General features: G+C 32.6%; 1 protein-coding gene and 1 long non-coding RNA gene across 2 annotated transcripts; one reads left to right on the top strand and one right to left on the bottom strand.

Moving 5' to 3' along the window:
• Positions 1–4,574: 4,574 nt before the first annotated feature.
• LOC115977825 lies at positions 4,575–6,908 on the top strand. Its single transcript, XR_004088602.1, has 2 exons — positions 4,575–4,887; positions 6,691–6,908. It is a non-coding gene; the product is annotated as an uncharacterized LOC115977825 (long non-coding RNA).
• A 1,363-nt stretch (positions 6,909–8,271) lies between these two features.
• LOC115975338 (arabinogalactan protein 41-like) lies at positions 8,272–9,724 on the bottom strand. The gene is made up of 2 exons (XM_031096076.1): positions 9,321–9,724; positions 8,272–8,685 (listed from the first exon to the last, which is right to left on the bottom strand). Exons 1-2 carry the CDS (start codon positions 9,436–9,438, stop codon positions 8,597–8,599), a joined length of 207 nt encoding a protein of 68 aa, XP_030951936.1. The 5' UTR covers positions 9,439–9,724; the 3' UTR covers positions 8,272–8,596.
• Positions 9,725–19,031: the final 9,307 nt, after the last annotated feature.

Here is a 19,031-nt window from a genome sequence, read left to right as displayed (position 1 = left end):
GTTTAACCAATTTTAAGGCCAATTTGTTAATTAGATTAGTTATGCAAGCCTTAGGTTAAACAAATAACCAAGCATATCATGCATAGCGGAAAAGTAAATGACAAAGGATATGATGACCAAGGAAAACTAATGAAACAAACTAATTTCATAGTAAAACCTGGGGGGACCAATCCCAAGATGAACAATCCACTATTAGATAGAGATTTTATAGTCAAAATATCAATTCCTAGTAAACCTAACTAGTGTTAACAAATTTAGCTTTGAATCCCACAAATTTATCAGACATAGATCTATTCCAAATGTGAACCTCCAATCCACACACTTCAAAATCCCATTAAAGCTTTGAATCAACGTAAACCTCCAATCTATGACTTCAAGACCACACTTAAAGATTTAGATCTCTAGCACCTTTGATGACTAGAATGATGGCAGCAACTTCTACAACACCGAATCTTTAGTTTCTTCAAAGAATAATATCAGTAGAAGATTTGAGAGAGCTTTTAGTACAGAAACCCTAGATCTAGAATAAGAGGTATAAAAGGCACTCTTCTCTTTTTATTAAAAAGCTCTCTAGGGTTTGCTTATAATGTCTTTTAAAGTACTGCAACAAACAAAACACGATTTGGGCTTGAAGCGAACAAGTTTTGAGTTTTTTCATGTTTGCTGATTTTTATTGATCCACGACTCTCAATCAATCGCAATTCAATTTCAATCGATCGAAACTGTGAAAAATCCAGATTCTTGAATCAGCTTCTTTCCTATTCTTGCACACTAAATACCAACATCTTGAGCATTGTCTAATCAATCTTATAGACTCTATGAGCTATATCAAGACAAGTTTGTGTTCACATGATTGCCAAGAAATCTATACACATATAAAATTCAACAATTTCTCTTAAATTTTTCATTACAAGATGTCCAAAGAATTCTAAGTAGGGGGTTCATCCGTCCAAACGAAACTAACCCAACTAGACTCACCATATATATAAGTTTATTTAATAAACCTCATTTTAATTTTTAATTTTGATTAATTTTGATCTTTTGAGAATTAATTTAATGAATTTGGAAATTTAGAATATAGTTTAAGAATATTCTACGACACTAATGATTTATAGAAAAAAAAAGTACTTAAAAAGTTGATAAAAGTCATTATTTTTTCACAAACTATGAGAGATGTGAGCATGATGACTTGCACAATTGAGTGTAATTTATCACTTCTCAACTTTAAACTTTAGTCTAATTTTATTTATTTTGTTGATTTTAGACTTGATTTTTTGTTATTTAAATTTTATTCCAGATTTGAAGAAAATAAAGATTTATTCAAATAAAAGAAATGTGAAGCATCTAAAGAGAATATTTTTGGCCTTGGAAGTTGGCAAGAAAAAGAGAATGAGGCGTTGAAAAAGAAAGAAGAAAAAGAGGGCTGAACAGAAAAAGAAAAGGTGCGCTGAAAACAGAACCAACAAGAAGAAAAAAAGGCTGAAACAAAACAAAAAGAGGCTGAAATGGTGGTGTTGGGCTGAATTGAAAAACGTTTTGGGCTCAACACTTAGGCTGAAAAAGGGCAACACGTCTAAAGAAAAGAAAAGTGAGGCGCTGGAAAAAGAGGAGACGGCGTGCTGACCAGAAAGGAAGAAAGGAAAAAAAGGGCGCTGAAGCAGAAAAAGGAAGAAAGGTGTGGCGCTGAAGCTGAAAGAAAGAGAGGGCTGGAACAGAGAATTTTTCAGCATTTATTTTCTTTCCATCTTCTCAGAAAAAATTATGGTGAACTCGTTTGTGTTGGATTTAATTTTTAGCATGAACTAAACTTTCTTTATTCTAAGAAAAAGATGTAATCTAGTTTCGATCTATGCTTGCTTTTTTATGTTAATTTGAACAAATTCTCTTCATGTTTGTCTGATTTATTCTAAGCTTATTGCTTCTAATTAACTGGCCATTAATTAGATGATTTAAATCTTGTGATTTGCTGTCGAAAGAGGGAATTATAGGATAGATCTTGAATATTTCAGCATAGGTAAATATAGAGATCGAAAGACTTGTATGAACCTATGTAGTATTAAACTTGTTGGTCTTAATGCTTTCTTACTTTATTAAATTGCATACTCTTGTGTAAATTGATGAACAAGAATGTTTCCAATTGACTGTCGAAAGAGGCTTTTGGAAGAGTTTGGAGATTGCTAACAAACAGAGAGAATTAAATTCAATTAGCTAAATGAGTAAAGCATAGTGAGGTATTAGGTGAAATCGATTTCCTAGAAGTTTCTTTCTCATTAAGTTGATTTTCAAGCAACATCTTTCTTTTCCTCTACGTATCTTTTATTTAAATTGATTTTATTTTGAATTCCAATTACAAAAAAAACCTTAGTGACTTCTCTAGATAAAATCGAGATTAGCATAATTTTGGTATTTGTCAAAAGTAAGTTACCAATCCCTGAGGACGATACTCTTCTCATCACTTTACTATAAAACTACGATATTGTGCACTTGCAGTTTTGCACCAATCAGAGTACAACCTAGGTCAGAATAGATTGGATTTTACACGTGATAGGTTGGTTAGGAATTTCTCAATCTTAAAAGGTTAGGCTGGAAAGACCCTCCATCCTGATCCATATACACTCCTTAATAGAGTATGATAAACATGGTGGTATATTATGTATCAATTATATGTAGTATCTCTTTCACATCGTATATATCTTATATACAGTATGAGATAGATGTCACATGAGGTTTTATTTATTTATATTTTTTTTGATAATTTGATAGTTAGTGTTGTGGATTTGAATCCTTGATTTAGAAAAGGTTTTTGGTATCAAATGATGAGTTATTATTAGGTATTCCCAGAGTACGGTGATGTGATACTCCCTTCTTTTTTATTCATGATAGATCCCACTAATTAAATTCATGGTGGAGTTCACCATTTATATGAGAAGAGGAAGCATCACATCACCATACTCAAGAGAACCTAATAATTTTCCTCAAATAATACCATATCAGTCATATCAAACTCTAATAAACGAAAAACATGTGTGCAAAAATAACCACTGTTAGTTTCTTTAAGACTTTATTCTCTCTTCTCGTGTGTGTGTTAAAATACTTAGTATTCTTAAAAAAAATTTAAGAGCACCAGCATTAGGTGTGCCAAATGCAAAAATTTGTCATTTGGTACACCAAACACTAAAAACCCTACCACATTAAATGTTCCAAATGCTAAAAGTTTTAGCATTGGTGAACAATACAATTCTAATAATAGAATTGTAAGGACAGAAATGCTAAACTTTTTTTTAAAAAAAAATTATTCTACTTCTCTTTCTCCTATCTCAGCCTCTCTTCCTCTCTCATTCTCTCTTCCTCACATTCACTCTCCTCTTTTCCTCTCTCGCTCTTACCTTCGATCTCGCCTCAGATATCGTCACCAATCTCGCTTCCTATCTTGCCACCTTGTACACCACCAATCTCACTCTTAGATGCCACTACCAATCTCGCCAGTTGACTCTTGCCAAGGCACCAACATTTTCTAGCCTTTAATCTCACCCAACTACCACTGATCTTGCCTAGCCTCCTCTCCCCAAGCCACCGTCGATCTCTCCAAATCTCTCTCTCTCTCTCCATTTGGTTGTGGTGTTTTTTTTTTTTTTTTTTAGGGTTATTGCAATGGGCTAATATTGGTGGGTTGCAGTGGTTGTGGGTTGATTTTGGTGTGTTGTTTACAATAGCTGTTGATGGTTGGATTGATTTTGGATTGTGATTACGGTGGTTTTGTGGTTGATTCTGGGTGGTGGGGAATTTTGCATTTATTTATTTTTATATATATTGTAGGAGTTTTTTTAAATTATTTTAATGTGTTGTATATATTATTTTAATGTGTTAAATGGAAGAATAGAATATCTGAAGTAGGGTGTATTGTAAAGTGGTGTGTTAAAATAGAAAAAGTAGGTTTTTGTGTGTTAAAATGACATTTGGGACAACATTGTTGATGCTAATGCTCCACCAACTTTGAGAGTAGTGGTAGAATACTGATATAGTTATTCTGCACACATGTTTCTTAATTATTGAATTTTAATACACTGACATGGTATCATTCAATACTAAATACTTTTTCCACGATTTGAATCTCCTACACAATGTTTTGCCAACCGAGACACTTTTTCACCAATGAGCATGAGTCACGGACTCAAGGGTTCTAGCTCCACAGGGAGCATAAGAGTTCTTCTAGTATCACAAATAAATTCCCAATTTCTACTATAACTTTCTTATGTAGTTGGTTGTTTGTCAATTTTACATACACTCACCACTTTTTTTCTAACATTCACATTTTGTTAAGTCAAAGGATTGTGATAAAAGTTGTAGTTTATTTATAGCAATAGATTTTTTTTGGGTATTTTAATATATCAAATTCAGGAAAAATAAAATAAGAAACTTTTAAACGCCCGCAGTTTCTAGCGTTTTCAAAGTGGTTGCCACGCTGGCACATCCCAGCCTGTTGTTTGCTTGAAAAAACAGCACAGAGCCGCAGTTTAGTTAGCAAAACCAAAAGAAAATAGAGAGCAGCGGTCCAACACCAAAATTTCCCACAAACTCTTTCTTGGGGACCAAACAATACCACGTAGACGTAGTATATATATTTTTGAAAACAAAAAAAATTAAAAATTAAAAAAAAAAAGAAATACAACCATATATCTAAAACCCTAACTCAAGTCAAAACCCATCCAACAGAGTAAAAAAAAAAAAGCAATGGATCAAAGCGGTGTTTCTCAAAGCAAAAGTCAGAGCGAGCCCGTGTGTGGTAAGGAGGCTCTTGATCTACTCAACTGCGTTACCCAATCGCCTTACGATCAAGACAAATGCCTCCGCCTCTTACAGTCCTTGCGAGACTGCGTGCTCAACAAGGTACCTTTCTCAGTCTCTCTCTCTCATTGTTTTGTGATGGGTTTATGAGCTTTGTTGCTTGATTAGAACCTAGTACAATTCAAGTTATAGACTTATGTAAATGGGTTTTTTTTTTTTTTTTTAATAAAGAGTTGGGATTTGTTGCCTTTTTGGAATTTTGTTTCACACTATGAAATAGTCAATGGAGTTATTATGCGTATTGGGGTTTTCTAAAATTCCTGAAAGGACTGTTAGATTTTGCGGATTTGGGTTTGGGACAAACAATGCCAAGTTTGTTTGTGTGGACGAGTATTGTGTTTTTGACCCAGTAGGAGTCTGCTCGGTGATAATAAATATTAGAATGGATTTTTATCTTTCGTCAATAATTAGTATGTTTGGTGTTCTTGAAGTTGAAAAATGAACTTATGTGATGTTGGGTTTTTATAGTCATTTTAGATTATGTGTATTGGGGTATTCTAGATTTCCTGAGAAGACTGTTAGGTATTGAGGATATGGGTTAGGAACAATGCCATGTTTGTGAGGAAAACTAGTGTGTTTTTTGACCCACTAGTTGTCTGCACGTTGATATTAAATTAGAGTAGAATTTGCAACTTTCGGCACAATTTTTTTTTTTTTTTTTTGGTGCTCTGGAAGTTGAAAATGAACTTATGTCGATGTTGGAATGTTATAGTGACACTAGATTATGATTTCTAACTTATATTTTGATTAGTAACACATGCACCTGGTGGATCTTAATATGGCCTTTACATGATACCCGGCTTTTTGTGTGGTTTTCCATTTAATCTTGAATGGGTCTGTGAAGATATCCAAGCATGGAAATTTTTTTTTTGCCTAAAGAAAGAAAACAATGTTATAACTGGACCAGCTAAAGCAAGAATGGGGAAGTTGTGTCACTACTTGCATTAAGGTTCTAGTTCAGATCAGTCTGATGTGATTGCCTCTTCCATACCAGTGCCTTTACATCCCTTTGTTGATAATAAGCATTACTTGCTTCCTAAACAAATATTAGAGATAATGAAGGTGCCACCTAAATTATGTCAAAGCTTTTGTCATCAAGTGACCATTTAACAAATTTGGACCAGGTTGCTTAGCTCTTTTGTTTCAACTGTTATCCCTATCATGTACTTACCAGTTTCCAAGCATGAAGTTACCTTCTTAGCATTTGTACTTTGTTGTCAAAAGTAACAGAAAGATGAGAATGCCCTTGTTTAGTCCAGGGGTTGGTTTTTGTGGGGAGGTTTATTCTGTCTAATCCATACCAAGAACCAAACCAAAATGACTTCTCATTTGATTCCCTTTCTTTATTGGGTTATATAGCTTCTTATTTCTCTCCTTCACAAGCACCCTAGAGTAGAGTCCTATCGATTTTTCAAATTTTCCCCACCTGGGAAATGTGAAACATGTTGGTCTTAGGTTTTAAATAATGATCCTAATTGAACTTGCCTTTCAGTTGTGACATTCTTGGCAGTAAGACTTATCCCAAAAAACACACACAAAATGAAGAAGACATTGTTGGCTATAAGATCAATAGATTATTTGGCATCATAGAGCAGACACTACAGTTATGACAACCTACTCTTGATATGACATTAAACATGGTACAAACAATTTGGCTTCAAGTGAGGGTGCATATTTTGAATGGAGTAGACCTCTGAAATGCAATTTAAGAACACATTTCTGATTTAGATCATGTGAGGTCAATGGCCAATGGCCTTGTATTTCTATGTTTCATTTTGTACAACATACAATGCGTTTACTGTCTTTTGCTATTCTTTTCTTATGTTTTTTTTTTCCCTCAAACAGAAAGTCAAGAAGTTCTCACTAACTGATCAAGAAAAGCAAGAAGCAAACACAACGGGCAAGAAAGCTTGATTGAATTTTGTCTGAAGTCTGTTTTGTATCACTGATGACAAACTTGATAGCTAGCACAAAATTGTTTTCACTTCGACCCAATCCATAAAGAATGCTGCTTTGAAAACATTTTGATATTAACAAAAGTATTATTCACTTTGTTGTGGGAATTTCTTTTGGAGGATCAGAAGAGTGGCGTATGTTTTTCAAGCATTGAATGCTTGATTTTATCTTCTCCAATGGAAAATATTACTAAAAACATGTCAAACCTGCTATACTAGTTTCGCTGTTGCAACTACTAGTAATAATATAATACTTACAGTTTTGCCATTCTTACTGATACTAGATAATTACCAATAATTCAGACATTTCGAAACGAATCCATTTTTTTTGTCCCCAAATGTTACAATGTGAAATTGTGTCTTCAGTCTGTCTTGTTGGTAGATGCAATTATGCTTATGGAGGTCAAAGTCAAGCAGCATTATATTTTTGGTACTTTTTAACACATCCAATAACTTATTGTACAATATAGGTTGTGGTTCTGTGATGGTAGTATGTGGGAAACATGGCTATATTATAGCGAACAAAGGGTTGTAGAACCGTTGTGAAACCGTCTAAAAATGTTGGATATAAGTATATGGTTGTGATAGCTCTTCTTCTTCTTTTAAATAATTTATGACGTGGAATTTCACCAAGTTAGGATCTTTTGAACCCACCCTTAAGATGTAAACCATGAATATATGATCCCATCTGCCAGTTCAGGTAAAATCAAGAGAATTCCTAATGGGAAACAAACCTAAGATGTTTTGGTCTATAGTTCATCCAAAATCTCCAACCGTTAGGTTGCAAGTGCTTTATATGATCCCACCTGCGTGAAGCATGTTGGATTTTTAGAGCTTGTTTGGTATGTGTATTTAAACAACAGTTTTTAGTTTTTTTTTTTTTTTTTTAATATGTATGGGTAAAAAATTGTATAAAAATACGTGTAATATTATTTAAAAACTGAAAACATATGTTTAAGTTTATATATCAAGCAAGCATTAATTACTTGGGAATGCCAGGAAATTGCATTTTTCTTTTTTGCCTCCCACTTTTATTGTATGCATTTAATGCACATTAACGTAGTAACGTGCAAAGCACGACCGATTATTCGTCTCCCTATATGATGCGCTTAATGAGTAACGGTCTCCTTATTAAATGCGCTTTATGAAACATATATTGTGTAGTTCAACCATAAGGTCCATGACTGAAACTAATTCAAAATTGAGTAAATTCAAAAACCCTTTGTTTGGTGAAGAAAAGGCAAAGATATACCACCAAACAATTGGTTTCAATTAATACTCTTATCAAATTTGGGGCTCAAAATTTCTCTTCTCTTGTATGTTCGACTTGGTTTAAATGCGCATGTGTTCATGTTTCATTTTAACAATAATGATCACCCTTAAAATTATGAGAAAGCAAAACGAGACCAATGAAAGTAGTGCTATTTCCCTTATACAGAGAGTAATTAAGACAACAAAAGAAGCAGATAAATGAGAAAAAAGATTTGTTTCAGAGAAGAGCAAGGTGAATTAGACTGCCTCCAAATTGAATAATAACATTAACAGCAGCCACTATCCCCAACAACAATATGTTGAATGTCAGAAAACTACATACACAGCCAGACCCATCCCACAACAGTTTCTCTCACACACACACACACACACACACACAAACACGAACACAAACACCAGCCCCACCTAGAAACGCCTTTCTCAATACCCAAATTCCCCCAACATTACATTTGCCATTGCATTTTCAAACTCGTCCCTCAAAAACCCATTCTCAGCCTGGCAATTCCATGTGAAATTTAAAAGCTTTAGGACATGTCCGCAGAGTGGATAAGGTATGTGAGCACCAAAGCCACCGCCATCAACACATACGCAATACCTTGGTCAATTGATGTCCCTGCTAACACACATTAACAATGCCAACCCCATCAGCTCCATTTCACAGCAGAGACTACAATTACAATCAAAGTTCTAAAAATATAAGTAATCAAAGTTCTAACGAGAAATTATTCAATTCTTAGGGAGCAATATTCATTTCTCTAGCATAATTGCGAGTCTTGCTAATTAAAATTTATCATGTGACCCATTATTCATACGAGCAAGAATAAGGAACATTGCTTTCGGAGTATCAAATAATTTCACAAAAAAATTGTGAAAGAAAGCCTCACATTTTCTTCTGGAATGGAAAAACCTTAAAACCCTTTAACTAAACAAGCTTAAAATATTCATGACACTTCTCTCTCCTCAAGGTGAAGGATAAGATTGCAAGTTCAAATCAAAGGGTAATCTTCAAAAAGTTCAATTTTCCCTTATCTTCTAACATAGTTTCTTTCCTTTTGTTTTGTTACTCAACATCCTACAACATAGTATCCAAAGCTCGTTTTCTAGATTTGAGTTTTACCCAATACCCAAAAGATATAAAACCTTAAAAAACTCAGATTCACATTGCAATAAACCAAACCATTACATATCAGATCTGCAAAATATATATATATATATATATAGAAAGAGAGAGAGAGAGAGAGATGTAACCGTCACTGGTAGGGGCAGGAGCTGGAGCGAGGTTTTGAGGGTGAACGGAAGGCAAGAAAATAGCGAAAAGGAGAACCAAAACAGCAACAACTCCCAATGAAATCCTTGTAACCGCCATTTCCTTTTCCTTGCTTTGAATTTTCAACTAAAGGCTGCAACTACAAATACAATACAAACCAAAAACTAAAGTCTAAGCACCGATCTCTCTCTGCGACGCCCCTCAAAGCGACACGCAGAGAGAGAGAGAGCCAGAGAGAGAACGGTCACTCAAATTACAAATGCAGCGAGTGTTTTTTTTTTTTTTAAGAGGTGGTGGCTGTGGCTGTACTGAGAATATGAGAATGTGATAGGAGAGGGTTATGAATCAAAAGCGTTTTTTTTCTTCTTTTTCTTTTATAATTATAGTGCATACAGATATAGGCGTGTTTGTAAGTTGTAACTTTGCGTTCGTTCGTTTGTGTTTGTGTTTTTATTTTTTTGGTAAAATATAGTTAACATGTTGGCTTAGTGCCAGCTAAACAGGTAAATTTAAGACTTCTTAAAATTGACTAATTTAATTTTTTATCTGTTACTCATTTTTCTCGTTTTTATCGCCGTGATCATTGGTTTTAAAAAATCTTAGATCTAGTTAACATATTAACCTAAATTTACGGTGATATATGTATTTCAACCTTTATTTTAGGATAAATTTTACTTATATATTCTCAGGTTTTGATTAATATCAATTAAGTTTAAAATTTTTCAAAACTAACTAATTTGATCTTTAAAACTAATTTAATATTTAATTAGGAACTATCATTACGCACCATTGACGTAATGATTACTCTACAAATATAAGTATTTATAAGATGTAAGAATAAAAGTTAAAAGTTTAAGTCTACGGAAGTGAGCTCCACACAATACTAAAGTAAAATTTTATCTATCTTAAAAAAATTATTAAAGTAAAATTCTATCTATCTTTAAAATAAAAAAAAATAAAAAAAGTTAGTGGTACCAAATTCGTTAATTTTGAAAAGTATTAGCTCAAAGTATTGGGATATGTTAATTTTATTAAAAACTTTTCAAGAAAGAAAGGTGAGGAGAGAGAAAACCGGTAAACGGGAAAAAGGAGAAGTGGGGGGGGGTCCAGAGGAGGAGGGCGCATGTTTCGGAGCTAGAGCATGTGAGTTGTGAGCAGAGGACAGGCTTCTCCCTTTCCCTTTCGCTTTTGGTCTGACAGTCTGTAACTTCCCTTAGTTGGCCCCATTACAATACACCATATGATGCCCTCCTCTCATACGCCCACTCTTCTCTCTCCTTTTCTTCTTTCTCCATTTTTTACCATTTTATTCCCTTTCCTCCTCTCCTTTCTTTTCCTTTTCGTTTTGGTTTGGCTTTGCGTCCAAAAATGTTAAATATACTTACTGGTACAGGTACAGGTACACAGTCACGCCACACATGGAGCCTCAAAACAAACTTGTCAATTTATTGTATTCGGTGGATTTCATTTCAACCAACTAATAAATAAATATTTTAATTACTTTTTATTGTATTCGGTGGATTTTAATTTCAACCAAATAATAAATAAATAAATATTTTAATTACAATATAAATATTTATTGTATTCCGTGGATTTTATTTGTGGGTTCGAATTAGAATTAATAATAACTTACCACTTAAGATTTATTATAAAAATATTGTACATATAACTGTTGAACTTCTTATATTAATTTGTAAAAATTTATAATATTTTTAGTAAACTTTTAAAAAAATTAATTTTCTTTTCTAATCATAAATTACTCGAGTATAATAGGAACAGTATCCGAAGGATCTTGTATCCAACAATATACATGGTGTTATATATTATATTATTTACAACTTTAAATGACATATTAATATATTATTAAATACATTTTTAGATTTATAATATTTATTCAAAACCTTTAAAATCAATACATTCAAATGCAAAAAATCTTCTGAACTTATTATCTAGCCCCTCATCGCTTTAGTATAGAAAAAATATGTACATTTTCCTAATTCATTGAATAATATTAGACAATTTTAAGGTTTTTTTTTTTTTTTGGGGGGGGGGGTGGGGGTGGGTTAAGGTATCTTCGTATTTTTATTTTTAGGGTATGGTAGCCACTATGATCATCAGCTTATATTTTTTTTCAATAATTTAATCTTCTCCATTCTTTCACCCAAAAACACTTGAAATAAACAATTCTCATCACAGTTAAAATTAGTTAGCATTCCTTTTTATTTATTTATTTATTATTATAGATATGATAGTATTTTAAATCTATGACATCTATTTCATGATAATTACTTTTTATCATTAGGTTAAGATACCAATTAATTTTTGTTATAGACAGTGATTGAATCTCAAATATTTTATTTGACGATAAGTGACTTTACCAATTAAACTAACTAAAACCCACAATTAGTTAACATTTCTTATTTGGTCAAATAAATTTTTAAATGATATGGCATTGTGAACATGTTTAACCTCATAAAAAATAAAAAATAAAAAATAAAAGGTAAAATTTCTATCATGAAGGGAAATGGCGAGCATCTACCTCTTTTATTTTGAAAGGAAGACATGTTATATGAGTTACTTGAGCCTTTTTTGCTATTTATTTCTCCTAATTTGATATTTATATTTTTTCCTGGTTGAAAGGGATGTAGAGAATGGAAAAACAATGGAAGTAAGAAAAAAAATTTAGGGGAGAAATTGCAAAAACAAAAAACCCCTCAAAATTGTTATCTTTTGACAAATTGAATCCTTACTTTTTTTTTTTTTTTTTTCAGTTTAAACGCTTAACTTTATAATCCTTGACAATTTGAACATTTTAGTAGTTATTAGTTTTTTACTTCAATTCATCTCTCTTAAATTTTATTTTGGCTATTTCGTATTTTCATATTTCTTATTTACTCTTTATGTGGTGGGAGAACATTTATTTGGAATTATTAATTTTTTGCATTTTTTTTTGGTATTCTCCTTATTAGTTGTAAAGATAATACAAGGTGGAATTTTATTTATTCAATTACGTTTTAACCTCAAGTTAATAATTTAGTAACATTTAACCTGTAATGATCACTTCATTTAGCAATAACACCTGTTTCATGCCATCATATTTTGCACGGGATTTTCCTTCCCAAAAACAAGAACGAAACACCCATGATCTGATCTTACTTTGTCTTTTTGTCATATATAATCAAATGGAGTATTTAGACATTATTGTATTATTTTTTATATGTGTATTTAGACATTATTTCCAATGGGTAAAAGGTAAAGTCATTTATTATAATTGCCATTCCTTTTTTTTTTTTTTTTTTCCTTTGAAACCTAAATCAAAGAATTACAATTCATTTTCTTCTTCCCCTTCCATCATCCAAACACACAAAGCAAACTCATTGTCGTTTTTTCTCTCCTTGCTTGTAGGCACCAAACTTGGGTAATGATCGTTCAAGACATCATTATCCCCCAAATTCTGTTTTTTTTTTCCCCCTCAATAGAGAGATGTGGACCATATAAAATGCGTATGAGACTGGCATACGACTATATTTATTTATTTATTTTTATGAGGATTTGGATTCTGGAATGCAATGACAGTAGTTTTGTGATTCTATAAAATACTAATGCACAAGTGGCTAGAACAACGAATTGATTGCCAAGGTGGAATTAGTTGTTAGTCTCTCTGGCTGCTATACTTTTGAACCTGCTCTTAGTTGCCATTGCCAACAAAGACCGACAAATATTCGTCTCATTCTACAAGTTGGAACATTTAACAACCACGAACATTTATGCCAACAAACCTCCTGTTCAATTAATAAAGGCCTTCTTTCACAAATTGGATCTTATACTGATTCGACCGGAAGAAAGAAGATATTTCTTTCTCTTCTTCATTTCTAGAACCAAAAAGGAAAAAAAAGAAAGAGTACTGGACAAGATGTGGATGCAAGGAAATTGGTTGAGTTACACATTCATGTGTCTCAAAATCTCAATTATTGATCTAGTGATTCTAAAAGTCTCATGAGATTCATGAAATTTTAAGTTTAAAACACTTAACTAGTACCTTAGGGCCATCCCAAAAAGATTATTTATTGTAATTATATTGTATGTATACGACATGGTACTATACACATTTGGAGAATAGTCAAGTGTTTGAAGAGCTCTAGACACCAAGAATACTACAAACATAACTTTCTTTCACAACAAATTTCATAATCATTGCAATAGTAGACTGTGAGTGATGGGCACAATTCGAATCCATTACTTTTTTTTTTTTTTTTCCACCAGCCAACCACTTTTGTGGAATTTATTGTGCAAAATAGTATCAATAGCAGTGTTGTAGTTGTAAATTCCACCAAGTTCAATCTTCAAGACACAAATACATACGAACCCATGCGTACAGAGGAAAACCGCCTTCAATTAGTATTATTTTAAAATGTGCCAGTGCAAGATGTTATTTTGTTTTCTTTTTAATGTATAGAGGAAATTATTCAGCCAAAGAAAAAAGGATAAAGGAAATCAACTAAGCAAGAAACAAGAAGCAGTTAAAGCATGACTAAGGGTGATGGAAGAAATGGGCCCCAAAGCTAATGCAAGAAGCAGCCCAAGCTGCCATGCTATATGGGCTAAAAAATTAGCCTATCCTGGTACAAAACAAAAATCCTACCCCACAAAAGAACAAAAGAGAGGTAAGTTTTTATATCCAATTCAATATTTACAGGCTACCAATCAAATTCTGCAGCAGAGTTGAGAGTGGTAGAGATTAGATTTATGACACCTTCAAAAGTTAAATAATTAAGGCCTCTGTGAGCAGCTAAAGAGACAGTAAGTAATGCTATTAATATTAGTCTATTACTGCCTTTACTTCTACCTAATTTATATGTGAAAGCATATTTGGTAATGAACTTACTACTAGAATTTGAGATGGTTCTTTTTTTAATTTGATTCGAGATTGGCTCATCAAATGAACTTACATTTGAATGCATTACTTGGCATAAGATAATAAGCACCCTTGGGAGATGAAGAATTCTTCAAATATTTTTAATTCATCAACTTGACCCAGAATTTGTCATTGCTTACACTCAAGTCAGTGACTCTTCTCATGCCCAAAACCCCACATTAGATATATCATCATTCTATGATTTTAAATGGCATTTTCTCTGATTTGACATATTTCCCTGTTCAATAACAATTTAAAACACACACACACACACACATATATATATATATATATATAAATATATTTATTGGTATTTATATTTGTGTTCAAGATATAGTGTGGTATTTATATTGCAGGAGGTGCTTTAGATCGTAAAATTCAATAATGGAATGCTGTTGCGAAGATAATGCATTATTGCCATGGTGGAATGCTTCAAAAGGGGTACAATTGCTTGTCTTGTATGGATGGAATGCACTATTATTATCTTGTTGTGTCAGCAGATAGTATTCATGGTTACTGTTAATGTTATATACATAAATAAAAAAATAGAAAGAGTCGAGCAAAGGACCTGTGCACTGTATGGCCCAAGCGTCTGACTTTGGGCCATAAATTGGCAGAGCAAGCCCCACCAAATTGATCAGCCTGGGCCTACAAAGTCCAACCCAGCTAAGTGTCCTCAGATGGGCCTAGATTCAAGTTCAATACTTTTTTCCTTTCACTGTGTGGACCAAGCCCAGCACAAACTAGGAATATTTGAGACCCATGAGCTCTTGGTGAGTGTAAAGCCCAAACACCCAAAGGGAATTCACATACCTGATACCTGCTATGCAAAAACAAAATGAAACACAAAAGCCTTCTTTAAGAAATGAAGGCCAAATTATCCCACGAATTTAACAAGTTCAGAAGGAGACAATCTCTTTTAAGGAAACAAATTGGATTGTACTTGGTAATTACTACTTTGTCAACCAAATTACCATTTTTTAAGAGAAAAACCACATCAGCTCACCGCTCAATACCTGAGGAAAGTGTATACCAAATTTTGTGAATTTGGAATTACCTCAATTAAGAGAACTTTAAAACACATAAATTCGGTAAAATAATAAGGCAATTCCAAACGCACAAAAAAAATAATTATATAAAGAGGACTTTCAGACTCATAAAAATTCAATCAAAATATTCAATCAAGAGGACTTTAAGAACCGAGGATCAAACCGAGCAAGGTGTTAATGTGTTATGGGCAAGGTGTTGTTGTTTCAATTAAAAGGTCTTTAAGACATAAAAATTCAGTAAAGTAACAAGTAATCAATGAGATTCACACTCAAGGGAATAAAGACTACCTTTCATTAATTCAATTCGAACAAATACAAATTCAACTAGAAATCTCACTGGATATTTCAAACTTTCAATACAATAGTCAATTTAACCGCTAAGCTACTCGTAGTGCTAAGATTAAACTATACTAAAGATAACACGTACAAATTCTAATCAATCTTGTTCTCTGTGGATCCCCGTTTCTTTCTGTCATCCTTCCTTTTATCTCCTTCAAATTCGTTCCAAAATTTGAATCATACAGAAAAATTGTTTGGCTTTACATATTTCCATGAATGGTAAAGCACTAGGTGTAACTATTTTTGGCAATTATAAAATACTTCGATAGTATTCTATAAATTTCCTAAACATGTTATTGCACACTCCAAAAATGATGTGTCATTATTTTATTGAATAAACTAAAGACGTGTAACAAATTTATGTGATATTTAAAGGAAAATATAGAAGGAATGATTGCGGATGCAAATAGAATAAAACTTCAGGAGGTAAAATTCAAATTCTAAACTTTCAAGTTATAAAATTCAAATATCTCTAAACTTTAAAGATGTCGTTCGCAATTTAGTCTTTTTGTAACTATAAAATTATCTATTAAAAAAAGGTTATTTTATTTTACTCGCTGCAAATACAAGTGGGTTTATGAAGGACAGGTTAAGAAGCTGATGAATTATAAGACTTGCATAATTCCTTGGATGCTCTACTACTCGTATAGTCTTATCATTATACAAGACAAGGAAAGGATAGAGTCCACAAAATGCCAATGACATAGTAAGAAGTAAGAACATCATTAAATGCTGTGACACTAAACATTTTCAAGAAAGCTGACTTTCTTTCTTGAAAGACATTTTTGCATTCCATAATATATGTTCATGCCGTGGATGAGAGGTTACAGGTAATTGTCAAATTTAATGAGAGCTATTTAAGAAGCTAGCTACACATTCAAATCATTGTACAATTGATGATGGTTATCTTTCATAATAGCACACGCCACATGGTTACATAATAGACATTCAAGAAAAGTTATCCAGTTTTAGTTGGAAAATTCTTAGGTACTCTCGGAGTATGAAGAAATAGTTCTCTCTCCTTTCATATTTATTGTGGATCCCATCATGAATATAAGAGGAGAGAGCATCATTCTCTGTACTCCGAAAATACCTAAAAAATACTTGTTTTAGCTAAGGGAGCTATCAAATTGATCTAATAGGCTGAAGGTCTATTTGGTTGGAAGAATGAAAAAGTGGAGGTTAGAAAATATTTTAGTTTCTCTCATTTGTATTTGGTTGAAGGTAAGGAAGTGGAGGAATGAAAAAAGAAATAAAAGTGAAAAAGTAATTAACAGGTTCACCTAAAAGGAGAGGAGAGTAGTTCAGTCATTAACTGCAACTATTCATCTCTCCTCTATTTTTTCTCCCCAAGTTGGGGAGATGGAGTTTGGATGGCTAGGCAGGAAAACACCTGGCCCCATCAATTTTTCATCCTGCTATTTTCTCCAACTAAACACCTATAAAATCAATTTTCTCTTCGCTTCTATCTCTCATATTTTTTCTATCTTGCATGTTTCACTCCAACCAAACGGACCCTAAAACAAGTGGCCAATCTCTTGAAAAACAAATTGCAAAGACAATATGTTTTATACAACTGCAAAACAAAACTTAGCAATGCACATAAGAAGGTGAAGCAAGTCTTATAAATTCGAAGTGCTTAAACAGGTTAGAAATTTAGAGAAATTTGACAAGATAATTTTATCAAAGGAAGAGAATAGTTGGTAATAATATATCTATTAATCTATGTGGCATTGAAGCTTAGATTACTTCCAGTTTGAGATTCGTGCCATAGATCTGAGAAATTGCACGTTGCTCTTCTTCTTTTATTTTTTATTTTTTTTTTAATTTTTAATAACAAGGAGTGCAATCGAAAATGCAAAATGCAAAATAATATTGATATATCATTTACAGATACATAAAATTGGCTTTCTCAAAATCTAAGCTCAACTAGCATGATTGTAAAGCGTTAAGGGTAAAAAAGGAACTGTGTAATGGATAGCATAGCACATAGGAATGTTTCAAAGCAAATTGTAATATTTTCAATCTTTTCATTAAAATGGACACTTTAGGCTCAATTGGCAAAAACCTCTTTGTCTAATGCACAAAGCTGATAAGAATGCCGAAGTATTCATGCATCACTAGCCAGATTAACCTCCATTAAAACCACACGGCAATGATTCATCATTATCTGTAATCACTTGTCCTTACCAACTAATTAATAAAATCCAATGCATGCATGGTTGCAAGTTACTGCAAATTTTTATGTCTACCATCTCATTATTGTCAGACTTGATGATGGGATTTGCAACAATCACATAATCAAGCATTATGAACCTTATCAAATGAGATGTAGGGTCGTAACCATGATAATTTGTCCCCAAAAATAAAGGAATTATATATATGAACAAAATTAACTTCTCCTTTTCTTTTCTGTTTTTTTTGGTTGAGAAGAAAGAACAAAATTGACTTAAATTGTAAGATTACAGGCAATATTAAATATGCTAAACTTATACATTTTTATAGTATGCATATAGGGCTTTGCTTTTTAGCACAATTAATATTTAGGTATTCTCTTAACATGTAAGAGAGTTATTACATTGATAAATGGGCCTTTCAAAATGATGTATAAATAATCAATCTACCTTCAATAGTCTGCCATCACAGTTATCCAAATTTTATATGAATAAAAAAATGTTTGGAAAAAAATGCAGAAGCCTAAAACCACTACCCATCTTACTACAAAAGGAAATTCACATGATAATGAATTTGATTAATATCACATAAACAACTTAATAAATGAACAATGCTAATGATATTATAAAGTTTACTAAGTATACTTTACAAACTAATGAGTGAATTATTAAAAATTTCTTATTTATTTTTTGTTTTGTATTTAAGAGTTGACACGTCATTTTCTAAAACTTATGCAATAAAAATTTGTAGACAATCTCGCATCACTTGAAAATTTTCTATTAGATAGATAATTGAATCCAATATCATGGTCTTTAAGTTATAACTATTAAAATTTTTGTATTTTTTAATATTAAGCAGTGTTTGTCCGCTTTGGAGATTTGAATTCACAATTTGTCACGAATTATTTTGTACATCTTCACCATTTTAATGTTGGCATTCACATCGCCTACCCCGGGATCCCACTCAATTATAGCAAAAGGAGCTTGCATGAGTGTACCACTACTACATAACTCTCTCTTACATAACTCTCTCTATAACACTCAACCTCTCTTACATAACTCTCAACCCTAAAAAGAACCATTAAATTACTCTTCTTCTAAGAGCTATCTTCTCCTCTATCAAGAGAACTCTTCATCTAAAAGTCTTCTCTTCTTCTCATACATAAGGACCCTTGGACCAAGGCCACCAAACCTTTGCAATAATACCTTTGCAAT

The sequence above is a fragment of the Quercus lobata genome, chromosome 2 (genome assembly GCF_001633185.2).
Source record: "Quercus lobata isolate SW786 chromosome 2, ValleyOak3.0 Primary Assembly, whole genome shotgun sequence".
NCBI lineage: Eukaryota > Viridiplantae > Streptophyta > Magnoliopsida > Fagales > Fagaceae > Quercus > Quercus lobata.
This window is presented reverse-complemented; position numbering and strand designations above follow the sequence as displayed.